The sequence below is a fragment of the Dipodomys spectabilis genome, unplaced genomic scaffold (genome assembly GCF_019054845.1).
Source record: "Dipodomys spectabilis isolate Male_0828 unplaced genomic scaffold, ASM1905484v1 ptg000001l, whole genome shotgun sequence".
Classification (NCBI taxonomy): domain Eukaryota; kingdom Metazoa; phylum Chordata; class Mammalia; order Rodentia; family Heteromyidae; genus Dipodomys; species Dipodomys spectabilis.
The window spans coordinates 23,024,233-23,045,572 of NW_024870678.1; the positions used below are offsets into that span (position 1 = coordinate 23,024,233).

General features: G+C 38.3%; 1 protein-coding gene across 1 annotated transcript in view; it reads right to left on the minus strand.

Annotated features, from left to right (window-relative positions):
- Map3k5 (mitogen-activated protein kinase kinase kinase 5) overlaps nt 1–21,340 on the minus strand; it is a 181,772-nt gene that overhangs the window by 37,573 nt on the left and 122,859 nt on the right. The window contains exons 13-18 of the mRNA XM_042701048.1: nt 18,825–18,920; nt 15,678–15,759; nt 11,599–11,732; nt 6,140–6,267; nt 5,615–5,751; nt 3,008–3,113 (exon numbers count right to left, since the gene is read on the minus strand). Coding sequence (XP_042556982.1) covers nt 3,008–3,113; nt 5,615–5,751; nt 6,140–6,267; nt 11,599–11,732; nt 15,678–15,759; nt 18,825–18,920 — 683 coding nt within the window. The remainder of the gene's footprint in view (nt 1–3,007; nt 3,114–5,614; nt 5,752–6,139; nt 6,268–11,598; nt 11,733–15,677; nt 15,760–18,824; nt 18,921–21,340) is intronic.

The following is a 21,340-nucleotide window of genomic DNA, read 5'->3' on the forward strand; positions in this document are numbered from 1 at the left end:
TGCATTTGTTTTCTAAAAGAAATAGAAAGTCATGGATAGCTCTGGGTGATAGGGCTTGACATGTGTGTGTGTGTGTGTGTGTGTGTGTGTGTGTGTGTGTGTGTGTGTGTGTGTGTACTAATACTGGAGCTTGACGTGTGTGTGTGTGTGTGTGTGTGTGTGTGTGTGTGTGTGTGTGTACCAGTACTGGAGCTTCAATTCTGGGCTTCCTCAAGGCAAGCATTCTACCATAAATCCACCTCTAGCTTTCTGTTGGTTAACTAGAGGTAAGAATCTCATAGACTTTTCTTCCTGTGCTGGCTTTGAACCATAATTCTCAGATCTCAACCTTTATAGTAGCTAGGATTACAGGTGTGAGCCACCAGTACCTGTGCCTGGCTTGACTGATGTGTTTTAAAAGGATCTCACTGGGCTGCTGTGTTGAGAACAGACAGTAGGGGGCAAGAGTGGAGAAAGGAGAACAGTTGGGAGCTGGACTGAGTATCATAGTGAGAGGAGGTGGTAGAGGGAAGAAGAGTGAGAACAGATCCAATTCTGAACCGTTTTGTGGGTGGAGCCAATGGGCCTTCTTGATGATTGGCTTGGCGAGTAAGAGAAGCTGCCAGTGATAACTCTGTCTGAGACAAGGAAGAGAGTGGGTGGAACAGGTTTGGGGAGAAGATAATGAGTTCTCTGTGGCATGTCAAGTCTAGTTTAAACCTCAGCTCTGTTGCTAATTAGCTTTGTGGCCTTGGGCAAATTATTTTAAACTCTTTGAATCTTAATTTTCTCATCGTAAAATGAGCTAATGATACCTAATGTTAGGGTAGTTGAAGGAATGCCAGTGTGAATAAGGTGCTCAGCAGTCAGGGATGCAGTAAGTATTCTATCAATGACCGTCACTGTTGCCTTTCCCCTCACCAAATCACCAAGAGAAGAAACAGATCACAGTCTTCCAGCTACAGTTCATCAAGGTACGGAAGTATAAGACTGGCAGGGCACTGAGTTAGTGCTAGGAGGGGTAGGGTGTTGGAAGATCAAGATTTGTAAGCCATGACCCTCAGAGGGGTGCTGGCCAGTGAACTAAGGTCATAAGTTAAGGTCATTTTTACCTGTGACCAATAGGAGAGGGACAAGTAAGGGCCCTGTGGACTGGTTTCCTACAACTATTTTAGGGTTGATAGTCTAGTCTTAATGTTAGCAAAAAACATTAAATTAACATTCTCTCCCCCACCTCCCAAAAGTGTGTGAATGAAAGTAGGGCTTTTCCTCTCAGAAGTTTCTGAGTGTTGGCAGGAACTAAATGTTTCTTGCCAAATTGAGAGACTATAAGGCACGCAAAGACATCGAAAGCTCCCAGTAGGCTGAAAATTATTTTATTCAAAAAAAGTGTTCTAAATATATGTAATTCTGTGCCTGAAATACCCACTGCGGCTGATTAAATGTTCTGAGGAGCAAACTTGGGGAATTTCTTTTTTCTTTTTCCCAGGCCACCAGGACAAGTAGTAGGCAAGGCAGAAAAAGAAGGTGGATTGGAGCCCAAAGGTGAGCACAAAGAGCAAAGGGTAAGTTAAAACCCTGAGCTCTGGCCTATGAAAACTCTCCTGACTTCTGATTCCTGTCTGCACAACAGGGGCACTTCCAACTGCTGTTTGGGATTTAGGAATGCAGAATCTGGCCCTATGGCTTTATATTAAGCCAAAGATTAGTCATTGCCTTCGTTAAGTTTTTCTCCCATTAATCATAACAACTACAACAACAACAACAATAATTAGAAGGAGGGGAGGAGGGAAACTTTTGCTTCATGAGCCTCATTGTATTGAAATGGTAAGAACATAAAGTTGAGGGCTGTTTTGCAGTGCCTCCTACCATCCTGTAACTACTGATAGTCATTCATCTCTCTTTTTAATCTCTTCTTTTTCCTGGTGCATAATTGATTTCTTTTTTCCTTCCTATGATAATCTTCAAATAGCTGTACCGGGGAGTTTCAGTTTAGCACATCCATTTCTGTGTGAAATGCATCTTTAACAGTGTCATCCCTTTCAACTTCTCTCCTCCTCCCATAACAGTGTCATCCCTTTCACCCTTCTCTCCTCCTCCCATCTGTCCCAACCCCACTGTCCTCCTTATTCCTTGATTCCATTTTCACCTATATACAATGACTATTATGATTGTGTTTCCCAATCTCCATCCTCCTTCTCTTAATTGCTACCATCTTTAGGAAAGACAGCTTCCTGGTATTCATTTTGTTGAACTGTGTGTTAATTTTTCAAAGTGCTTTACCTCTTTAAGAAATTATTATCTTCAAAGGGGTTTCACTTTCACACATCCATTTATGTGTGCAATGAATCTTAATCAGAGCCACCCCTTCTACCATCCTCTCTCATCTCTTAAACTTTAGTTTCCTCTAGGCCACCTGTACCTTTTTGGAAATCACTTTGTCTGTACCCTCCCAACACTTTGTACTAGAGGCAATTCAGACGCTGTATTGCTTAATTCCTCAGGAAAGCTCTCTCCCCACCCCTCTTCTGAGTGGCTGAGTCACTTCCTCTTTCTGAATTGAAATCCTATGGTTATTTATACTCTGAAGCAGGGGAATGGATCCTAGGGTAGAAAAATAGACTAGGAAAGAGGTAATTCAGAGTCCAGATGGGAAGTGATTTGGGCATGAGTAAGAAACAGAGTGGTTGGGCTGGGAACAGTAATCTTAAGAAAGTAATCAAGCCAGTGTTAAGAGTGGCTGTAGGCCAACCAGAGATGAAAGGACAGGAAATGGAAAAACAACAAATTGAGATTTAAAACTAATCTTCACTAGTATTAATCAGGAGACTGAGTAAATCCTATAAACACAAGAAGAGAAAAGCACAGGTTACATTCTGTACTTTTTTTTTTTCAGTGAGTATCTAACAGCATCCATATTAATGTGCCTAAGAACAAAGACTCAGTTTATCTTTTAGGCTTAAACTCAGCTATTAGCTCTTTCATTATATAAGATCAGTATCATTATTGGAAAACACAAAAAACATACCAGTAAAAGTTTCAGTACATGGGTTTATGCCAGCAAGTCTCTTTGATGTCCCGAAGTCAGAGATTTTGAGAACACCACTATAGGTATTAATCAATACATTATCACCCTAGGGAAAAAAGGACTTCAATCAAAAAATGTTTTTCTTTTCTATTTCTTGCCAATTCTGTTTGATATCTACTTAAATTTTTTTAAAAAAGAGCCTTTAAAACAAATAAGGATGTCATTCTATGCTTTTCATTAACAATTTATCACTAGAGAATTCTTGATAACAATTTTGATTATAGATTATTAGTTGTTCACAATCTGTTACTCAGCATGAAAGGTCAAACATTGTCCCACAAGATAGTTCACTGTATTTTACAGGCATCACGGGCTGTATATACTATGTGTCCATAAAATATGAATTCCCAAACTTCCCAATCATTATCTTTCTTTTCCTGTTTTTTTTCTTCCCTTGGGATATTTAGGGACATCACAGATAACAGGCCTTTAAACTGATTTGAACATGGTAATAATATGAGTTATTGAACAAGACAGCACTTTTAGGGACAAACATCTTCATTAATGGGTGAGAAAGCTGCTATTCTTTTAGAGGACTATTAATGCTCCTTCAAAGTGTTATGCCTTTCTGTTTCAGTTAAAGCTCTTTGAAGAAACTTATGAGGGACGAGCCAAGGTCACCCAGCAACTCTGGCTTATTCTTCTAGGTGACCTGGAGTAAACTTTGCTCATTATACTGTTTTCTATCCTGTAGTATTTTTTAAATATATTTTTATTGTAAAGATACTGTACAGAGTTCATGAGTACATTTCCTATCGAGCATTTTTATCCAACATCTTTGTTTTTTGAATGTGTACTCTATGACCTCAAACTGAGCATGCCCAGAAATATGTCATCTTTCTTTTGAACAGTGATTTCTGCATGAACCAAACATTTGATCATGCTCAAAAATGTACATATAAAATTGATCACATCTGGGAATGTGCCCACCACTATGAACATTCCAATATGATTTTTCATATGTTCTTTTCTATTTTTATTTTTTGTCAATTGTGGGGCTTGAACTCTGGGCTTGGGCACTATCTCTCAGCTCTTCAGCTCAAGGTGAGCGCTCTACCACTTGAGCCACAGTGTCACTTCTGGTTTTCTAGTGTTTTATTGAAAATAAAGAGTCTCATGGACTTTCCTGCCTGGGCTGGCTTTGAACTGTGATCCTCAGATCTCAGCCTCCTGAGTAGCTAGGATTGTAGGCATGAGCCAATGGTGTCAAGCTTGCAGAGGTTCTTTAATAAAATCCCCATGCTTTATTCAGGGCTAGCATTCCTTTCTTGATTGCAAATGACGTCAGTACTCTCTTCGCCTGCTACAAGTCATACTACTCTACTCTTTAATCTGCTAGTTGTGCCTTTTGGTTTTGTACTCACCAAGATGTGAATCCATTGTGTTTTAGTTACAAAACTAACATATCTGCCATAGTAAGACCTTTGCCAAGCTCTATTTTGCTTAGGTTTTTTTTGTTTGTTTGTTTTTGTTTTTTATCTTGTATTGAGAACTGAACCTAGTATGTTGCACTTGCTAGGCAAGCACGTTAACCCTGAGCTACACTGCAGTCCCCCATCTCTCTCTTTCCTCCAACTCTCCCTCGTTTCTCTTCCTTCCATCCTTCCTTCCTTCCTTCCTTTCTTTCTTTCTCTCTTTTCTTTTTTCTCTTTCTTTCTTTCTCCTTTCCTTTCCTTCCTCCTTCCTTTCCCTTTCCTTTCCTTTCCTTTTCTTTCCTGTCCTGTCCTTTCTTCTTTCCTTTCTCCTCTCCTCTCCTCTCAGGATGGCCTGGGGTAACCTGCCATATAACGCAGGCTGGCCTCATACTAGAAATCTTCCTGCACCTATCTTCTGAGTATTAAGATCATAGGACTAGTTCACTATGCCAAACTAAATGTTTTTGGTCCTTTTCCCCCCCTAATACTGAAGTTTGAACTCAAGGCTTCATGTTTGCTGGTCAGGTGCTCTACCACTGAGTCATCGCCTCAGCTTGCATTCTCTTGTTGAAAGGATACAATGCTTTTATTTTTTTTTTAATTTAATTTAATTTTATTTGTGAACATACTGTACAGAGGAGTTACAGTTACATGGGCAGGATAATGCGTACATTTCTTACCAAGCACAATGCTTTTATTTTAGAGAATCTATAACTAATACTCTTAGTTCAATGCATAAAAGTAGTAGGTACTTGTGAGGAAGGGGAATTTTATTTATTTACTTCTTTTAACCATTCATCCATTGATTTAATATATACACTTATAAGAAGTCATTATGGGCAAGGACACAAAGACTAACCAGCCTGTGAGCTAACTACTCAGGAACAGAGAGCATGCCCTGCATCCACTGTATTGCTACACTCATCCCACAGAGCTCAAAGAAAATACCATATACTGTGAGCATACTCAATTGGTTAATATGGATAAGGAAGTTAGTTCTGGCTCAGATGAGATGAACAAAAACTACTATGTAACTGGCTGAGAATATAATGATACTTATATTTCTACTGTTTCTAACATCTAATTTAGATTTTTGCAGGAATTTAGGAAAATGAATCATGATATGGCCTACCTTTATGTCCCGGTGCACTATTTGATTATCGTGGAGGTATTTCAATCCTTCCAGGATTTGCTTTGTATAAAAGCCAATTGTTTGCTCATTGTCTTTTAATGGGCCCCATTTGGAACGAAGGAGAGCAGAAAGACTTCCTGTAAAAGAAATAAAAGGTGGATAAAATCTCTTCCAAATAAATATTTTAAAGCATACTAAAAACGTGACACTAATTTAAGTGAACATTTATAACAATTGTACCAGTTCTTGGGCTTAAATACAAAAATATGACTCCTTCCTCTAAAGACAACACAGGCTAAGTAAAAGGCTAATGGCTCACCTTAATCCAAGGCATGATGGCTAATACTAAATTGGTCCCAACATTTATTTATTTTATCCGAACAAACTTTCAGCTAATGCCCCATATCTGATTTCTCTTTCAGCATAGTCAAATTAAGACTTTTACTCCAGTAAATCTCACTCATTTTAATCCTCTTCCAGGACTAGGAAATTTATAGTTTTGAAAGAAAGAGAAGCATCTCTTACCTCCTGGGACCTGTTCCATGAAGATCTTAATGAAGCCATTCTCACTCAAAGAGCCCAGATACTGGACAATATTTTTGTGTTTCAGATGCTTATGCAAGGCTATTTCTTCATGTAGGGGCTGAGAGTATCTGGAACACACGCAAATGTCAATGAGATAATTCTGCAGTCTGACCTTAGTGTATAAACCTAAGTGATACAAACTAAAATGTACCCATAAATAACATCAAATGACCACCCAAGGACTTCATGTCTCATTAGGCCAATTCTGTGAGTTTGTAGCATTGTAGGAAAAGAAGAAAGGACTGTTCTAAGTTCCCTTATACATATTAACTCATTTCTGACATGTAAATAAGAAGGTACTACTAACATGCTAATTTTATAGATCAGAAAAAATTAATTTACAGAGGAGATGACTAACCTGCTCAAGATCACAAAACCAGTGATAGACTTAAGATGTGAAACCAGGCGATTAGAAGTTACTACACAGCTTGCTGTTCTGCTAACATGACTCTTATTCTAGGAGGCTCTTGCCCAGGAAGACAGACATTCCCAGTAATTTTAATGTTCATTCAAGAACTTCCTGAAAGAGCAATTAACTCTTCAAGAGAAAACATTGATTCAAAATCTTCACCGACACTATGCATCAGGCCTATTGTCTCATGATTTTTTTTTTTCTAATTCCCTACTAGTCTCTTTACTGAAAGACTAGGTGTAAAGCAGAGTTTAAAATCATGGGCTTGGCAGAAAAGGTCAGATAAGGTGATGTTAGGGAATTGAACCCTAAGATATGTATTCAAATGTTTTTTTTTTCTTTCATGCGATTGTTTCTAACACATTTATAAGATTATTTCTTTGTTGCTTTGTATGTCCCTCCCCCACATTATAACCCCTGCTTTCACTGTATTTGATGTTGGTATAATTTGTGGAGGGGAAGGGGAAAAACAAATCATTTAAATAGGGATACAGGTGGACCCATTGCAACAATGAGATGTACAAGTCGTTGTGTCGAAAACGAACTTTACAACTTTGGTAGGAGGGTGGGATGGGGAGGATGGGTGGGGGGTGGAGGGAGGATGGGAAGGGATGGGAAGGGGAAACAAAGGAGGAGGCTACAATGCTTGATAAGAAATGTACTCATATTATCTTGCCCATGTAATTGTAACCCCTCTTTACAGTATTTTCACAATAAAAATAAATTAAAAAAATCATGTGCTTGGAATAAAAAAAAATCATGTGCTGCATCAAATGATGAAAGTGCTTTGTACTTCTGAAACAGAATAACACTCCACATGATTGCATGCAGGAATGTAAAGTTTATAGACTTAACATCTCCAAATCAATGTAGCTACTCTGTGATTTTGTACAGCTTGTCAAAGATCAAAATTTCAACAGACTGAAGTAAAGATTTAATTGGTGATCCATGAACTAGACAACATCTAGTCCAAACTGACAGGAGCTTTGCTTTGTATGGCAGAATAATCAGTTATTCTAAGGTAGCTTGGGCAAAATAAGGAAACATCATGGTGCAAAAAGCAACTGGTCATCATCAGGTAACTGTCCTTGTAAGGCTAAAGCAAAGGGTACTTCCTTATTATACTGAATAGGCTACTTTCCTGTTTGGAAATATGGCTGCCATCTCTCTACTATCTCTTTACCTATTCAAGTATAGGTCAGGTCTGGTTTGGTGACATGAAACTTAAGAATAAGTGATTCCATTTTAAATTAATCTATTGTGATCAAGACTAGGAGCGTAGTCCAAATTAGTAGCCTTTCATAAATTTTATTTAATAAGCTAAATATGGACAGTTTAGTGGTTTATACCTGAAATCCTAGTTAGAGAGATGGAAATCTGGAGGATTCCAGGTCAGCCTGGGCAAAATGTTATCGAGATTCTTTCTCTCCAAAGTAAGCATGGTATGTTGGCATCTACCTGTTATCTCAGCTACCTGGGGGGCAGTAGGGTAGGAGGATTACAGTTGAAGGATCACCACTGGAGGATGACCTGGTAAAATGTGTGACCATTTTTGAAAACATAACCTAAAGCAAAAAGGGTTGGAGATGTGGCTCAAATGGTAGAGCACTTGCCTAACAATTACAAGACTGTGAGTTCAGATCCCAGTGCAGAAAAAACAAAAAAACAAAACTAAATATGGTGGGGTGTCAGTGATAAACACACTCAATGCTATTCTCTAATGCATGTACGTGCATATACATACATATATACAGTATATAAGTATATATATGTATATAACTGTATATATATGTATATAAGTACACAGTAGAGGCTACAGAAGGGAAAAGCTCTAACCACTAAGTCATATTAAATATAATCTGATGTCTCAAACTTGCTCAGTCATAAATATGGGAGATGTTCAGATTTTCCAGTGGCCAATCTGAATAAACACAGTGCATCTTTTTTGGATGTCAACAATAAACACTAGCATTTCTAGCATTCAATAATACTATTTTTATGGAGCTTGGCTAAAGCTAAAGCAATTAGAAATTTATAAAAAAAATATGGCTTGACTTAATCCAAACGAGCTTTTATAATCTGTGTATTACTATTCAGAAACCAGACAATAATAATAACAGAAAACCTTGTACTTCAGCCATAGTTCTCATTTTTCTTCTTTAGAACTATTCTAAAACCTAAAAAAGACCAGGTATTACAATGGCTGCTTTAATAGTGTACAAGTTAGAGACAGCAACATTTTGATGGAATTGAACAAGAATTATAAATATGGAATATTGCCAATAAGATACTTTGGTAATGACTCTTCACTATGAGGACATTTGTAAGTTACTTCTTCTGTAGCAATAAAATCACTTGACACTAGTTCTTGATTACTTATATATGCATTAGTTACAAAGATATGCTTGTTCTATAGATTTAGGAAATTAAGATAATCAAATAAGCAACTAACTCAATTTATTATGGATGAAAGGACTCTCAATTCTTGGTCCTTAATTGAAAAATCAAACCATGAATTCTTACATTTAAAATGATGGAAAGTCAAATTATCCACATTATGTAGTTAAATCAAGGATAGTTGAGAATTTAAATACTAGTCTGAGACCAACTAAACTAAGGATCTGCACTTTTCTCTAATATGGAAAATATTACAAATATCCAACAGTTTTTACAAAGTTCAAGTACTAAGCATGAAACAAGGATGAAGCGATAATTTTCTCAGTGATAAATTATGCTTGCCTATGGGAATTACAAAAATCCTATCTTTTCAATCAGCAATAGCAATGGGAAGAAGAAATGGTACAGTCAGAGATAGTTACGTGTATTTAGCTTGTAGTGTGTGTGTGTTACTTCTGGGGCTTGAACTCAGGGCCATACACTCTTGCTCATGGCTAGCACTCTACCACTTGAGCCATTCTCTGATACTTTTTATTGATTAATTAGAGATGGAGTTTTGAAGAGTTTTCTTCTTTGACTTTGAACTCTGATCTTCAGATCTCATCCTGAGTAGTTAGAATTACAGTTATGAGCCACTAGCACCCACCATATTTAGATTTGAAAAAATAACTATTCATCTATAAATTTTTCTCGATTTCCTCTAAGTCAAATCTCCATTGACAACCATCTAGAAAGGTGGTTTCCAACCTTTCTTTTGTTTGTTTCATTTGAGACAATCTCAAATGCTGCCTAGTCTTAAACTCAGTATCATACTGTCTGTGCTTCCTGAGTGCTGCGATTGCAGGTGTGAACCGCTGTGCTGGGTTGGTTTCCAACCTTTAGCAGGCAGGCATTCACCTCTCCTGTACAGCTGTTGAAGAATGTCCAGAACAACCTTAGAATTTTTGGAGGTGGAGTCTGAGCATTTTTAAAAGTTTCCTTAGTTAGCTCTAATTTACAGCTGGATGGAGATACTAATAAAATTAAACAATTTAGGGTTGTGTCAAATGTTACAAGGAAAAAACCAAGATTAACCCTAGCTTGCGACAGCTTACTGAGAGTTTACTCTAATGTACAACCTCTCTCTTACAACTACTCTGATGCATAAGCGAAGTATTTTTAGAATGGGAAGGAAACACAGAAGGAACTGAGTATGTTTTTGGTACTGGAAACTGGATCCAGAGACAAGCTTTGCTACAGAGCTACCCCCTAAGCTACCACAAGAAACTGCTGTTGCTTCTATGATTCTCCTTCGCAGATGGTAATTCAAAGTACCACCTCATGCATTATACCACGTTAGCAATTATCCTTTGTGACTGCTACCACTTCAAAGGGAACATCCTGATCTCTCCAGGGCACAGGGCAGACATATCTGTGTGCTCTATCTTCACAATAACAATGTTATAGTATTATCTACAATCCCTTTAACCATTCAATGTCATGAACCACCTGTTCAGGGTAACAATCCATATAAATAAATTCCAAGTCTTTAAACTCCAACATGCCTGCCATATCTGGCTCTGGTTTTGATGCTTGCTAAATGTTTTTCACCTTTTAGTATGCCTTGTAATTCTTTTTTTTTTTTTGTGCTTTGTTTCATTTTTTTTTAATTTAATTTAATTTTATTTGTGAGTATGCCTTGTAATTCTGATGAAAGACAGACATGATGTGTGTAAGCCTGTGTCCCTGGGCTGTGAACCTTACAGTCACTTTGTAGTTTTGGACACTTTAAGTGGGACAGAATAACTAGAGTGGATTAAAGTTGGCCATTTCCTTTCCCAGTAAAATTTTCTCCTGAGGACAAGTATTTTACCAATAAGATGTTCTGATGGGACGTAAATGGTCTCCTTTTCTCTCTTCTATCAGAAGCACAAGGGCACTTTTCTCTGATATTCATTATGAAGATTTGGTATTGTTTCCCAGGGGTGAAGTTCATAAAAGTGTAGGGATTCTCCACACTCAGCCTCTGTTGTTTTTAACTCTCATTTGTCCACACTAGGTCTCTATCAGTTTGTTAGCTGTCAGATTTTCTATGCCAGCACTAGTGCCCATGGTGGTTTCCATGGGGTTCTGCTCTAGTAAGTATGACTATCAGTACTCGATTCTATCTTTCCAGTTAGGGGGCTGCTTTCTGCCCTTCACCAATGGATCCTACAAGAGTAGCTGGTTTCTTAGTTGCTCCCCTTTCCACTTGTTCAGATGGAATGACAATCTGGAAGTGCCTTACATGCTGGACTGGAAACTTATTTATGACAGCACTTACTGTCCATCTATCCATAGAATAAACCACCTTACCTATGACCAGCATACAACACACCCATTGTAGTTTTTAAAAGTCCTTACCTGAATCTTTTTGTCCATACATCCAAGATTTCTACTTAAATTACAAAACAATACAACAGATAAACCTGAGATGGATTCAAATCATACAATGGGGTTTCCGGAGAGTCTCATTTAATTGAATTACCACCAAGTATTTCCTAAACTTTTACTAACAATCCCAAGAGCACTCAAAGAAGATTTTATTAGCCCTTTAGTGAAATTACTGTACCTGCTGTCTCTCTCTGGGATTTCCTTAATAGCAATCCTGACCTGGTTGCTCAAGTCTCGACCTGCATAGACGATCCCATATGTGCCTTTTCCTAACACAACCCGGTCACCGTTCTCATCATATTCATAGTCATACTGCAGAAGGAAAAGGGACATAGAATAGTTAGACATTAGTTGAACTTGGTATTTCAAACACCATTTTGTTCTCTTAAGAGTATTCTTAGGCTGGGAATTTGGCTTAGTAGTAGAGTGTTTGCCTAATCTGCATGAAGTCCCGGGTTTGACTCCTCCTTACCATATAAACAGAAAAAGCCAGAAGTGTTGCTGTGGCTCAAGCGGTAGAATGCTAGCCCTGAGTCCCAGCTCTGAGTCCAAGCCCCACAACCAACAACAACGAAAAAAGAGTATGAAAAGTAAAAAGATGGAAGGGGCAGCTTCAATAACCAAAACTCTCTACATAAATCAGGTAGAGTGTTCACATTTAGATTATACACATGTTAAGACACACTGGGAACTGCCTTCTTGAATCTGTACAAGTGCTTCTGTAAAACACACTCAGATTCTTTTATGCATTTAGTTTGGGTTTGCATTGATCCTGGAGACGCAGACAACTGAAGTCAACATCCCTCAGTACTGATCACATTGAGTTAATTTTCTTCTTGTTACTCAGCTTTGGTACCATTTCAGCATTTCTTACTCTGTAAGACAGTGCAAATACTGAAAGGGCTAGGGTAAAAAGTTTGAAGTTTTCCTAGTCAATGAATTAAAAAAAAAAGCAAGGATTTGCTGGGCACTGGTGGCTCATGCCTGTAATCCAAGCTACTCAGGAGACTGAGAACTGAGGATCATAGTTCAAAGTCAACCTAGGCAGAAAAGTCCAGGAAGCTCTTATTTCCAATAAACTACTCAGAATAAGCTGGAAGTGGTGCTGTGGCTCAAGTGGTAGACTGCTAGCCTTGAGCAAAAGAAGCTCAGAGACAGTGCCCATGCCCTGAGTTCAAGCCCAGGACTGGCAAAAAAAAAGAGAGAAGATTGTTTTCATTTTACCATCAGTTCCCCCAAATCCAAAAAGATAAAGACACAAAAAAATTAATTTCTTTCTGATGTTGTCTAGGCAAGGCTTGAACTTGTACTCCTGCAGCTTCATACTCCTAATAGTTAGGATTACCATATACGTGATGCCACACTTCATCTGAAAATTTTGATCTTTGATGTACAAAGGGACTATCTATCACCCTGAACCCCAGTGTCAAACATAGCAGCAAAATAAAATAAATTAGATATGAGTGAAAAGAATATAGAAAACATTTCAGAAAGGCACCTCCTTTGTCTCAGACTGCAACTATAATATTTTTTATAATATTTTAGACCATCAAATGACCAAGCCATGTCCCCCAAAACTCAGCAAAATCTATACAAGTCATAAGAACAAGATCCTCCCACTGGATAGAATATAAAATTGGCAAAGAACAGTTACATCCACTTCATCAAAGGGTCTGAGAGTTAGCCAAATATTTTTATTTCTTACACTTTATCAGCCAGAAAATTTGACATTAGGTATTGCTGAATAATTCATGAAGAAAACAATGGTCATAGATTTCTTTTGTTGTTGTTCTTTGTAGTGCTAGGGATAGAACCCATGGTTATGAGCATATTAGGCAAGTGTTTTTATCACTAAACAATTTGCCTAACTAGTAATGGATATTGTTGTTTTTTTTTCAGTGTGGGGCTTGAACTCAGGGTCTGGGCCCTGTCCTTGAGCCTCTTTGTGCTCAAGGCTATCCTCTACCACTTGAGCCACAGCCTCACTTCCAGTTTTTGAGTGGTTAATTGGAGATAAGATTCTTTGTGGGACTTTTCTGCCTGGACTGGCTTCTGTGATCTTCAGATCTCAGCCTCCTGAGTAGCTAGGATTACAGGCGTGAGCCACCAGTGCCTGGCCCTACTCATGGAATTTTATACTCATCAAAAACATTGGCCTTGAACATTGGCTCAAGCCTGTAATCCTAACTGCTTGGGAGGTAGAATTTGGTCTGAGGCTGACACAGGCAAGAAAAATTTCAAAAGACTCCATCTTAACCAACATCCAAGCACATGGTATGCACTTGTCATCCTAGCTACAGGGAAAGCACAATAGCTGGGCACAATGGTATTTGCTTGTCACAAATAGGAGGAACATAGCCCAGGCTGGCTTGAGCATAACACCTATGTAACAGAACGATGAAGGAGACAGGAGCCTGGTCTGGCTTATTCAGAGAGAAAATTGTCTAAGCGATGGCCAGAGAAACCAGAACAGAACTGCGGCTAAGCACCTAGGAAGACAGGGCCTTGAACTGATGAATATGGAAACAAAAAAGGAGGAAAAAAACCCAGATTTAAAAAAAATAAAGGGTATGATTACACAACTTATATATTTTATATTCTATTTCTATGGTAATAGTTAAGAAATCAAGCTGTTGCTAAGGGAGACAAGAGTTGCATCTCAAAGCACTGATGGGAATACATCTAGAATCATCCCTTTATTACTGCCTGCCCAGAACCACCTCAAATGATGCTGGGAAGAGAACTGGCAGGGGAAGACATTATTGACAAGGCCAAACAACAGAGTGATGATTCACTCAGTCCTTGCATTTCCAAGGGACCTACAGTGAAAGAATCACTGTATCAAAGCCAAGCTACTTTCAAACTCTGGAACTCCAGTACAAGATGAGTTGTTACCTCAAGTGACTTCATTATTTTTCAGACTGTCATGCCTCCTTTTTGGCAAATGCCATAAACAGTGATAACAGTAATGGAATGTCAAATCCATTTTATCCAGTGTACCAGATCTATCTTAAATCTTTACTCAAATACTACTTTTTAAATTTTTTTATTTATTTGCTTATTTTTGTCAGTCATGGGACTTGAACTCAAGAGCCTGGGCACTGCCCCTGATCTTTATGGCTCAAGGCTAGTGCTCTAACTTTTGGACCACAATTCTATGTCCAGTGTCTTGGTGATTAAATGGAGATATGACTCTCACAGAGACTTTTTTTTGTCCCAGGCTGGCTTTGCTCTGTGATCCTGAGATCTTAGCCCCCTGAGTAGCTGGGATTCTAGGGGTGAGCTACTGGTGCTAGCAACTTTTTTATTTTTGACAGTACAGGGGGTGTTTATGGATGCTAAGCAAGTGCTCTACCACTTGAGCCACCTCCTGAACCTTAATTATTACCTCCTTAAATAGTCTTCCTCTCCTCCCTATCTAAAATCCCACACTCTTGCTGTCCTGTAACTTCCTAAATGCGTATTGCTTTGATTTGTTATTCTATTAACTTTCATAGTTTCAAGGTTCTGGGTATAACATACTAATGAGGGCCACAAAAGATTCTATCATCCAGAAACTTCACTGATATTTATGTGCTTGGATTGTACACAGCTCAGAAGAGAATAGAAAAAGCCTAACCAATGTTACCCAGGCTGTGAAGGCAATTGATACTCTCATGGATAAAACATAGTTGTTCACTTTCTGGTAAGGAAAATACTAAAACTAAATACTCCTGAGTTTTCTGAGTTCGCTAGTGTTTTTGCACTTTTAACCACGAGAATTCTAGAAGCTACTTCTTTTTTTTTACTGGGTTTTTATTAGCACATATTAATTGTTCAAGGAAAGGTTCATTGTGACATTTCCACATATACATACAACGTACTTGATCATATTCATCCCCTTCATTTCTCTACCTATCTCCTTCTTAAAAATTTAGTAGAAGCCGGGCGCCGGTGACTCACGCCTGTAATCCTAGCTACTCAGGAGGCTGAGATCTGAGGATCACGGTTCAAAGCCAGCCCGGGCAAGGAAAGTCCGTGAGACTCTTATCTCCAATAAACCATTAGAAAAAACCTGAAGTGGCACTGTGGCTCAAGCGGTAGAGCGCTCGCCTTGAGCTGAAGAGCTGAGGGATAGAGCCCAGGCCCAGAGTTCAAGCCCCATGACCGACAAAAAAAAAAAAAAATTAGTAGAGTTTATTCTACTTCCGAGCATGTATACCAAGCACTTCAAGCATATTCACTATCATTCACTCTAGAAGCTACTTTGAACATTACCTCCAGGGAGTCACCTTCACAGTCTCCTTCCTCTGTGCTTCTCCCCTTTTCTTCCGTGATGGTGTTCACCATTTCAAAAAACCTACAATAAAAGTTGGAATCCATAACACAATGGAATATGAAACATTCACGCTCCTTGACTTGTGATATAATCCAGACGTACTTGATTATACTTAAAGCCTGCTGAACATTCTAGCTTAACCTAACCTACCTTCAATGTTACATGAGCCAAGAATTGGGAGAAATTATCTGTCACAGAACCTATTTTATCATCAAGTGTTAAATATCTCATGCAACTTGTTGAATACCTATATCCAAATCATGCTATCAACCCAGTGCATTATAGTTTGGTTTTTCAGTCTTGTGGTCGAGGGGCTGAGTGACAGCTGGTAGCTGTGGCTTACTGTCATGGCTCAGCATAGTGAGAGTACTGTACTGTATCTCACTAGCTCATGAAAGGGTCAACATTTGAAGTATGGTTTCTACTAATATGTATCAAGTTCAGGCCTTCATAAAGATGAAAAAAAATCTTTGAAAACCACACATCATTATGAATTAGGGACTACATAAGTAAACATGTCCCAAAGTGACGAGAGCAAATGCAGATTAGGTTAACAACTATCAGGACCATGAAAAACTATGGTTCAAAGAGAACATGTAAGTTGGTAGGATTTACAAGAAATTTCTGACTTAATGCTTCACTTCAAATTTTAGTAACACAATTTAAACAGGGTCATAGAAATGTTAAGAATGTGCACTAGGGTATTAGGGCAAGATTATTGGTATCTATGCAACCTTAGACAGTCCCATTTGCCTAAGTACTTAATTATCAAGCAGGAAATATGAAGTACCTATTTCATGAGTTGCTGTGAAGATGATTTAGGGTAATTGCTTAGTACAATGCATTCATATCTATTGGCTACTATTATTTCACTGTTGTCAATATTACTATTTAAAAATATAACCAAAATTGGGCTGGAAAGGTGGCTCAGTGGTAGAGCGCTTGCCTTGCACGCATGAGGCCCTGGGTTTGATTCCTCAGCACCACATAAGAAAAAAGAAAAAAGCCAGAAGTGGTGCTGTGGCTCAAGTGGTAGAGCACTAGCCTTGAGCTGAAGAGCTGAGGGACAGCGCCCAGGCCCAGAGTTCAGGCCCCACAACTGGACCCCCCCCCCCAAAAAAAATTACCAAAATTGCCCATACTCTAGATATTTCATTATATCATGTTATCTCTAACTTGATAGGTGACTGTTAGGCTACTACAACATTCAATCTCAAACACTAAATCTTCTCCCTGAGCACTTCAACACTATACATGTAGGTTCCATACATAGAGCCTATGAAATACTGATGTGAATTTGGACTGGCTTACACATACATTGATGACACAGCCACTTTCATCAACATCTTTCTTTAGTAACCCTCATGAAGTTTTATTTCTGGAGATCATTTCATAGGAAAGCAATGTAATTAAGTGAAAAAAATAGATTTTCCATGTTCTCCATGAGTCTTGTCTATTAAAAGGGGATGTCAATGGTCCATACACGTAAAGTAAGGCAGGTACTAAGACTAGGGCTGATGATCTTGTATGAAAGGACAGCTACAGGACAGAGCAGGCTATGGTATGGCACAAAGCCCACTCAACACAACTCAGAATCTTTCTATTCCTGTACCTCATTTTATCTGTCCATCCATTCCTTTATCCAAATTCTCATTGAATATCTACGTGTTAAGAACTGTTCTAGACATTGAAAATACAACCATGAACCAAGTCTATTGTGGAGTCTGAAGCTTGTTTAGAGAGTTCACATTCAGTACTTCTTTCCCTCTACACATTTCTTGGAGGTCAATGACAAAAACAATTGCCTAGCTTGAGTGGCCTCACAGTATACTCTGGTGAAGATTGAATGATGAGTTAGAGACAAAATCAAAATCAACAAAGAAGGAGAATAACAAAAGAACTCTTCAAAAGAAAACCTTGCTTGAAAAAAACATCTGGCTTTAAGAGCAAGCTTCAAGACCTAATATTTCAATCACTAATACAAAGTCATCAGCATGAGCACCTATCTCTGAGCAGAATATAACATAGTGCGGCAGGAATCCAGTGTAATTTTGGAAGCATGGACTTTATAATCACTTGTGCCTACTTCGAATCCCTGATTTTACACTTACTGGCTATGTTTATAAGGTCTGTTAATACTTCAAAAAGATTTTAATTTTATTCTTTTAAGCAAAAGAATAAATAGCTATAAATAGCTATCAATATCTTTGAGACTTTAAGTATAGGTAGAAAATTAGAACATACATGGGATGAGCAGTCTTTCTTATTTCCAAGTCTTTTTACTGTACATTTTGTGATAATGAAAATTCATCTCTAGCCATAATCTGTGAATTCAACAAGCATTATTTTTACATCAAGATAAAATTAGTGATTGGCTATTGTACCTAGCATATCAAATAGTGATTATGTGTATCAAAACAACTTCCAGTAAAATTTAAGTTCAAGCTGGCTTTCAGCTACACTTGTTTCTAAGTGGTCATTTAGTTCTCTGTTCCATCATAGACAGTCACTGTGTTCTATAAAGTATTTAATCCACTCAAGAGAAACATGCCCAAGGAGGGTAACACAAACAAACAATACAGTCCTTGAATTTTTGGATCTTCTCTTTTATTGGTGTAGATCAGACCACTGGCTCTTATCCTAACTGTGCCTGCGTAGTCTGGCGTGTGGCCAAAGCACATTTTTAATGTTCATTAAATGATTCTAATAGGAGCAAGAATGAAGGCCGCTGTTGTAGACAACAATAAGGTTATTCAGAACTGTGAGAACAAAAATTTTGGTAAGCATATTTGGTAAGTATTTAAAAAACAGGCAGAGTATTTAACAGTGAACCTGTAAGTCTTGGTTAGTATTTTATTTGTGGGGAAATGAATTATGACTAAGAAAAACATTGATTTATTCTAAAGAGTCCAAAAATTCTGACTGCATAATATACCACAAAGCCATATAGTTATAAAAATACTGTCCTTAATGATGTATTGCTTATTTACCCATTAAACTCTTTAAAGAGGCTATATATGAATACATTACTTGCATATCATTATCAAGTTTGAACAGTCTTTTTATACAGAATAACAAATACATACTTTTTACAGTGAAGTTCTGTACAGAAGTAGATTTGGAAATCATCAGAATTGTGAAGCACATAAAGAAAACAGCATCGTTCTTCAAATTTAGAAATACTGAAACAAAAAGAAGCATTAGTCAGGGAAATACAAGAACATCCATGTATCTGTAATAAAAAACAAATGCTTTGTATATCCAATCTTGATTATATCAATTGTTTCTACAACACACAGTCAGAAATTGCACTTTAAAAAGTAAATTTCCAGCCAGGCGCCAGTGGCTCACGCCTGTAATCCTAGCTACTCAGGATGCTGAGATCTGAGGATCACGGTTCAAAGCCAGCCCGGGCAGGAAAGTCCGTGAGATTCTTATCTCCAATAAACAACTAGAAAACTGGAAGTGGTGCTATGGCTCAAATGGGAGAGCACTTACCTTGAGCTGAAGAGCACAGGGACAGTGCCCAAGCCCAGAGTTCAAGCCCCATGACCAACAACAACAACAAAAAAAAGGAAATCTCCATCTGGCACCAGTGGCTTATACCTATAATCCTAACTACTCAGAAAGGGAGATATGAGGATTGTGATTCAAAGCCAGCCCAGCAGAAAAATCTGTGAGACTCTTAATCCTAATAAACTACTCAGAAAAAGCCAGAAGTGGCACTGTGGCTCAAGTGGTATAAGGCTAGCCTTGAGCAAAAAAAGCTCAGGGACAGCTCCAAGGCCCTGAGTTCAACCCCCAGGACTGGGGAGGAGGGAGGAAGTAAAGAAATTTCCCCACCTCCTAATACTAAACTTATTTAGTATTCTGAGAAATTGTCCTCCTACTCATCTCTGAAGCATAGCACTGCTCTGGGATGCTACAAACATATTGAACTGTCCCGCTGGCTAATGCAGTCGTCTGTGTTGGGAGGAAAAGTACAAATCCTAACTTGCTGGCTGAGCTTGAATTTGGGCTCATTGGATCTGTGGCACAATGACATGTTTCCAAAGGGAGGAAGACAATCTGTAGAGGTAGTAAAAGTACCTCACTGGTTGTACAGATTATAGGAGAGTGAAGAAATAGGAAATAGCCCTTGGTTTGGATTCAGAAAGGGTTTTATTGTAGAGCAACATGAAACAACAAGTTTAGCCATGCTGTTTTACGTCAGAAGGAGCAAGCCAACATATTCTGTAATGGGCCAGATAGTAAAATACTTTAGGATCTGCAGGCCAAACCACTCAACTCTGTTGTTGGAAGATGGAAGGAGCCTTAGATAACAAATGAGTATATGTGACTATGTAATAAAACTTTATTTACAAAACAGGAGGCAGGCAACATTTGTAACATGGAGTGTGTGTGTGAGTGTGTGTGTGTGTGTGTGTGTGTGTGTGTGTGTGTGTATTCATTCCACCAACACTCAGCCCATGGACTATATTTTGTGCTTTGCACAATGCAGAATGTCTTTTTAAATTTACGAGGAAATTCTAAGTCGGGAGTCAGTGGCTCATGCCTGTAATCCAAGCTGCTCAGGAGGCTGAGATCTGACAATTGCAGTTTGAAGCCAACCTGAGCAGAAAAGTCCCTGTGAGACCTTTTTCTCCAACTAACTACTCAAAAACTGGAAGTGGAGCTGTGGTTCCAAGTGGTAAAGCACTAGCCTTGAACAAAAGAGATCAGGGACAGCACTAAGCCCTGAATTCAACTGACAAAAAAAGAAAAAAAAAGAAATTCTAATAATTGTTTATGGCTCATCTAAGACATTACCTACTCTCCAAGCCCTGCTTGTAGCCTAAACAGAAGGTCTCACTGCGTATCTCACATGTATTGCCATTAGTTGGTAAATGTGTGCTCCTCTTTCCACCTAGATGCTCTTCAAGAAGAGTTTGATATTTTTGTATCTTTAGTAGAACTCAACATTTGGCACACATCTAATGCTCAGCAAATGCCACTGAGTTGATCTGAGCATGTTCTGAGTGATGCAAGATCAATTGCTGACCTAGTTGGATTTTGTTCCATGGTTTGTCATCTTTTCATTATAGAGGAGGAAGCCAGGCAAAGTTCACTCACTTGAAGTCTCAGACTAGTACTTGAATTTCCTCAACATATAAGCCAGCAAGAATCAGGCAGAGGCATCATATGTATATGCCATAAATTATAACAACTGTTTGTAGAGCTGCCATAGTTAATTAAAGTAAATGAATCTACTAGAAAACAAATCGGATTAAGTGAAATTTATATTTATTATAATAAATGAATTGTTTGGAAAATTCAGTCATAAATAATAAATGCCTTGCTAATGAGTGCTTCTAAAAATTAAATATTAAGAGAGTAAAGCTTTATTTGAGAAGGTATCAATTAGAAAGTATATAATGATTCAGTCCATAATCTTGCTTGTTCGGATCACCCATGAGGTTACAGGAAGTTCTGTCTGCCAAGTCAAAATGATTGGTGACTCAGATTGCTCTACCAGTTCATGTTCTAGCCAAAACAAATCCCATAATTACAAAAGCAACAGGATATTGCATAACTGGCTTGCAGAAGTCTGTTGTCTCCCATT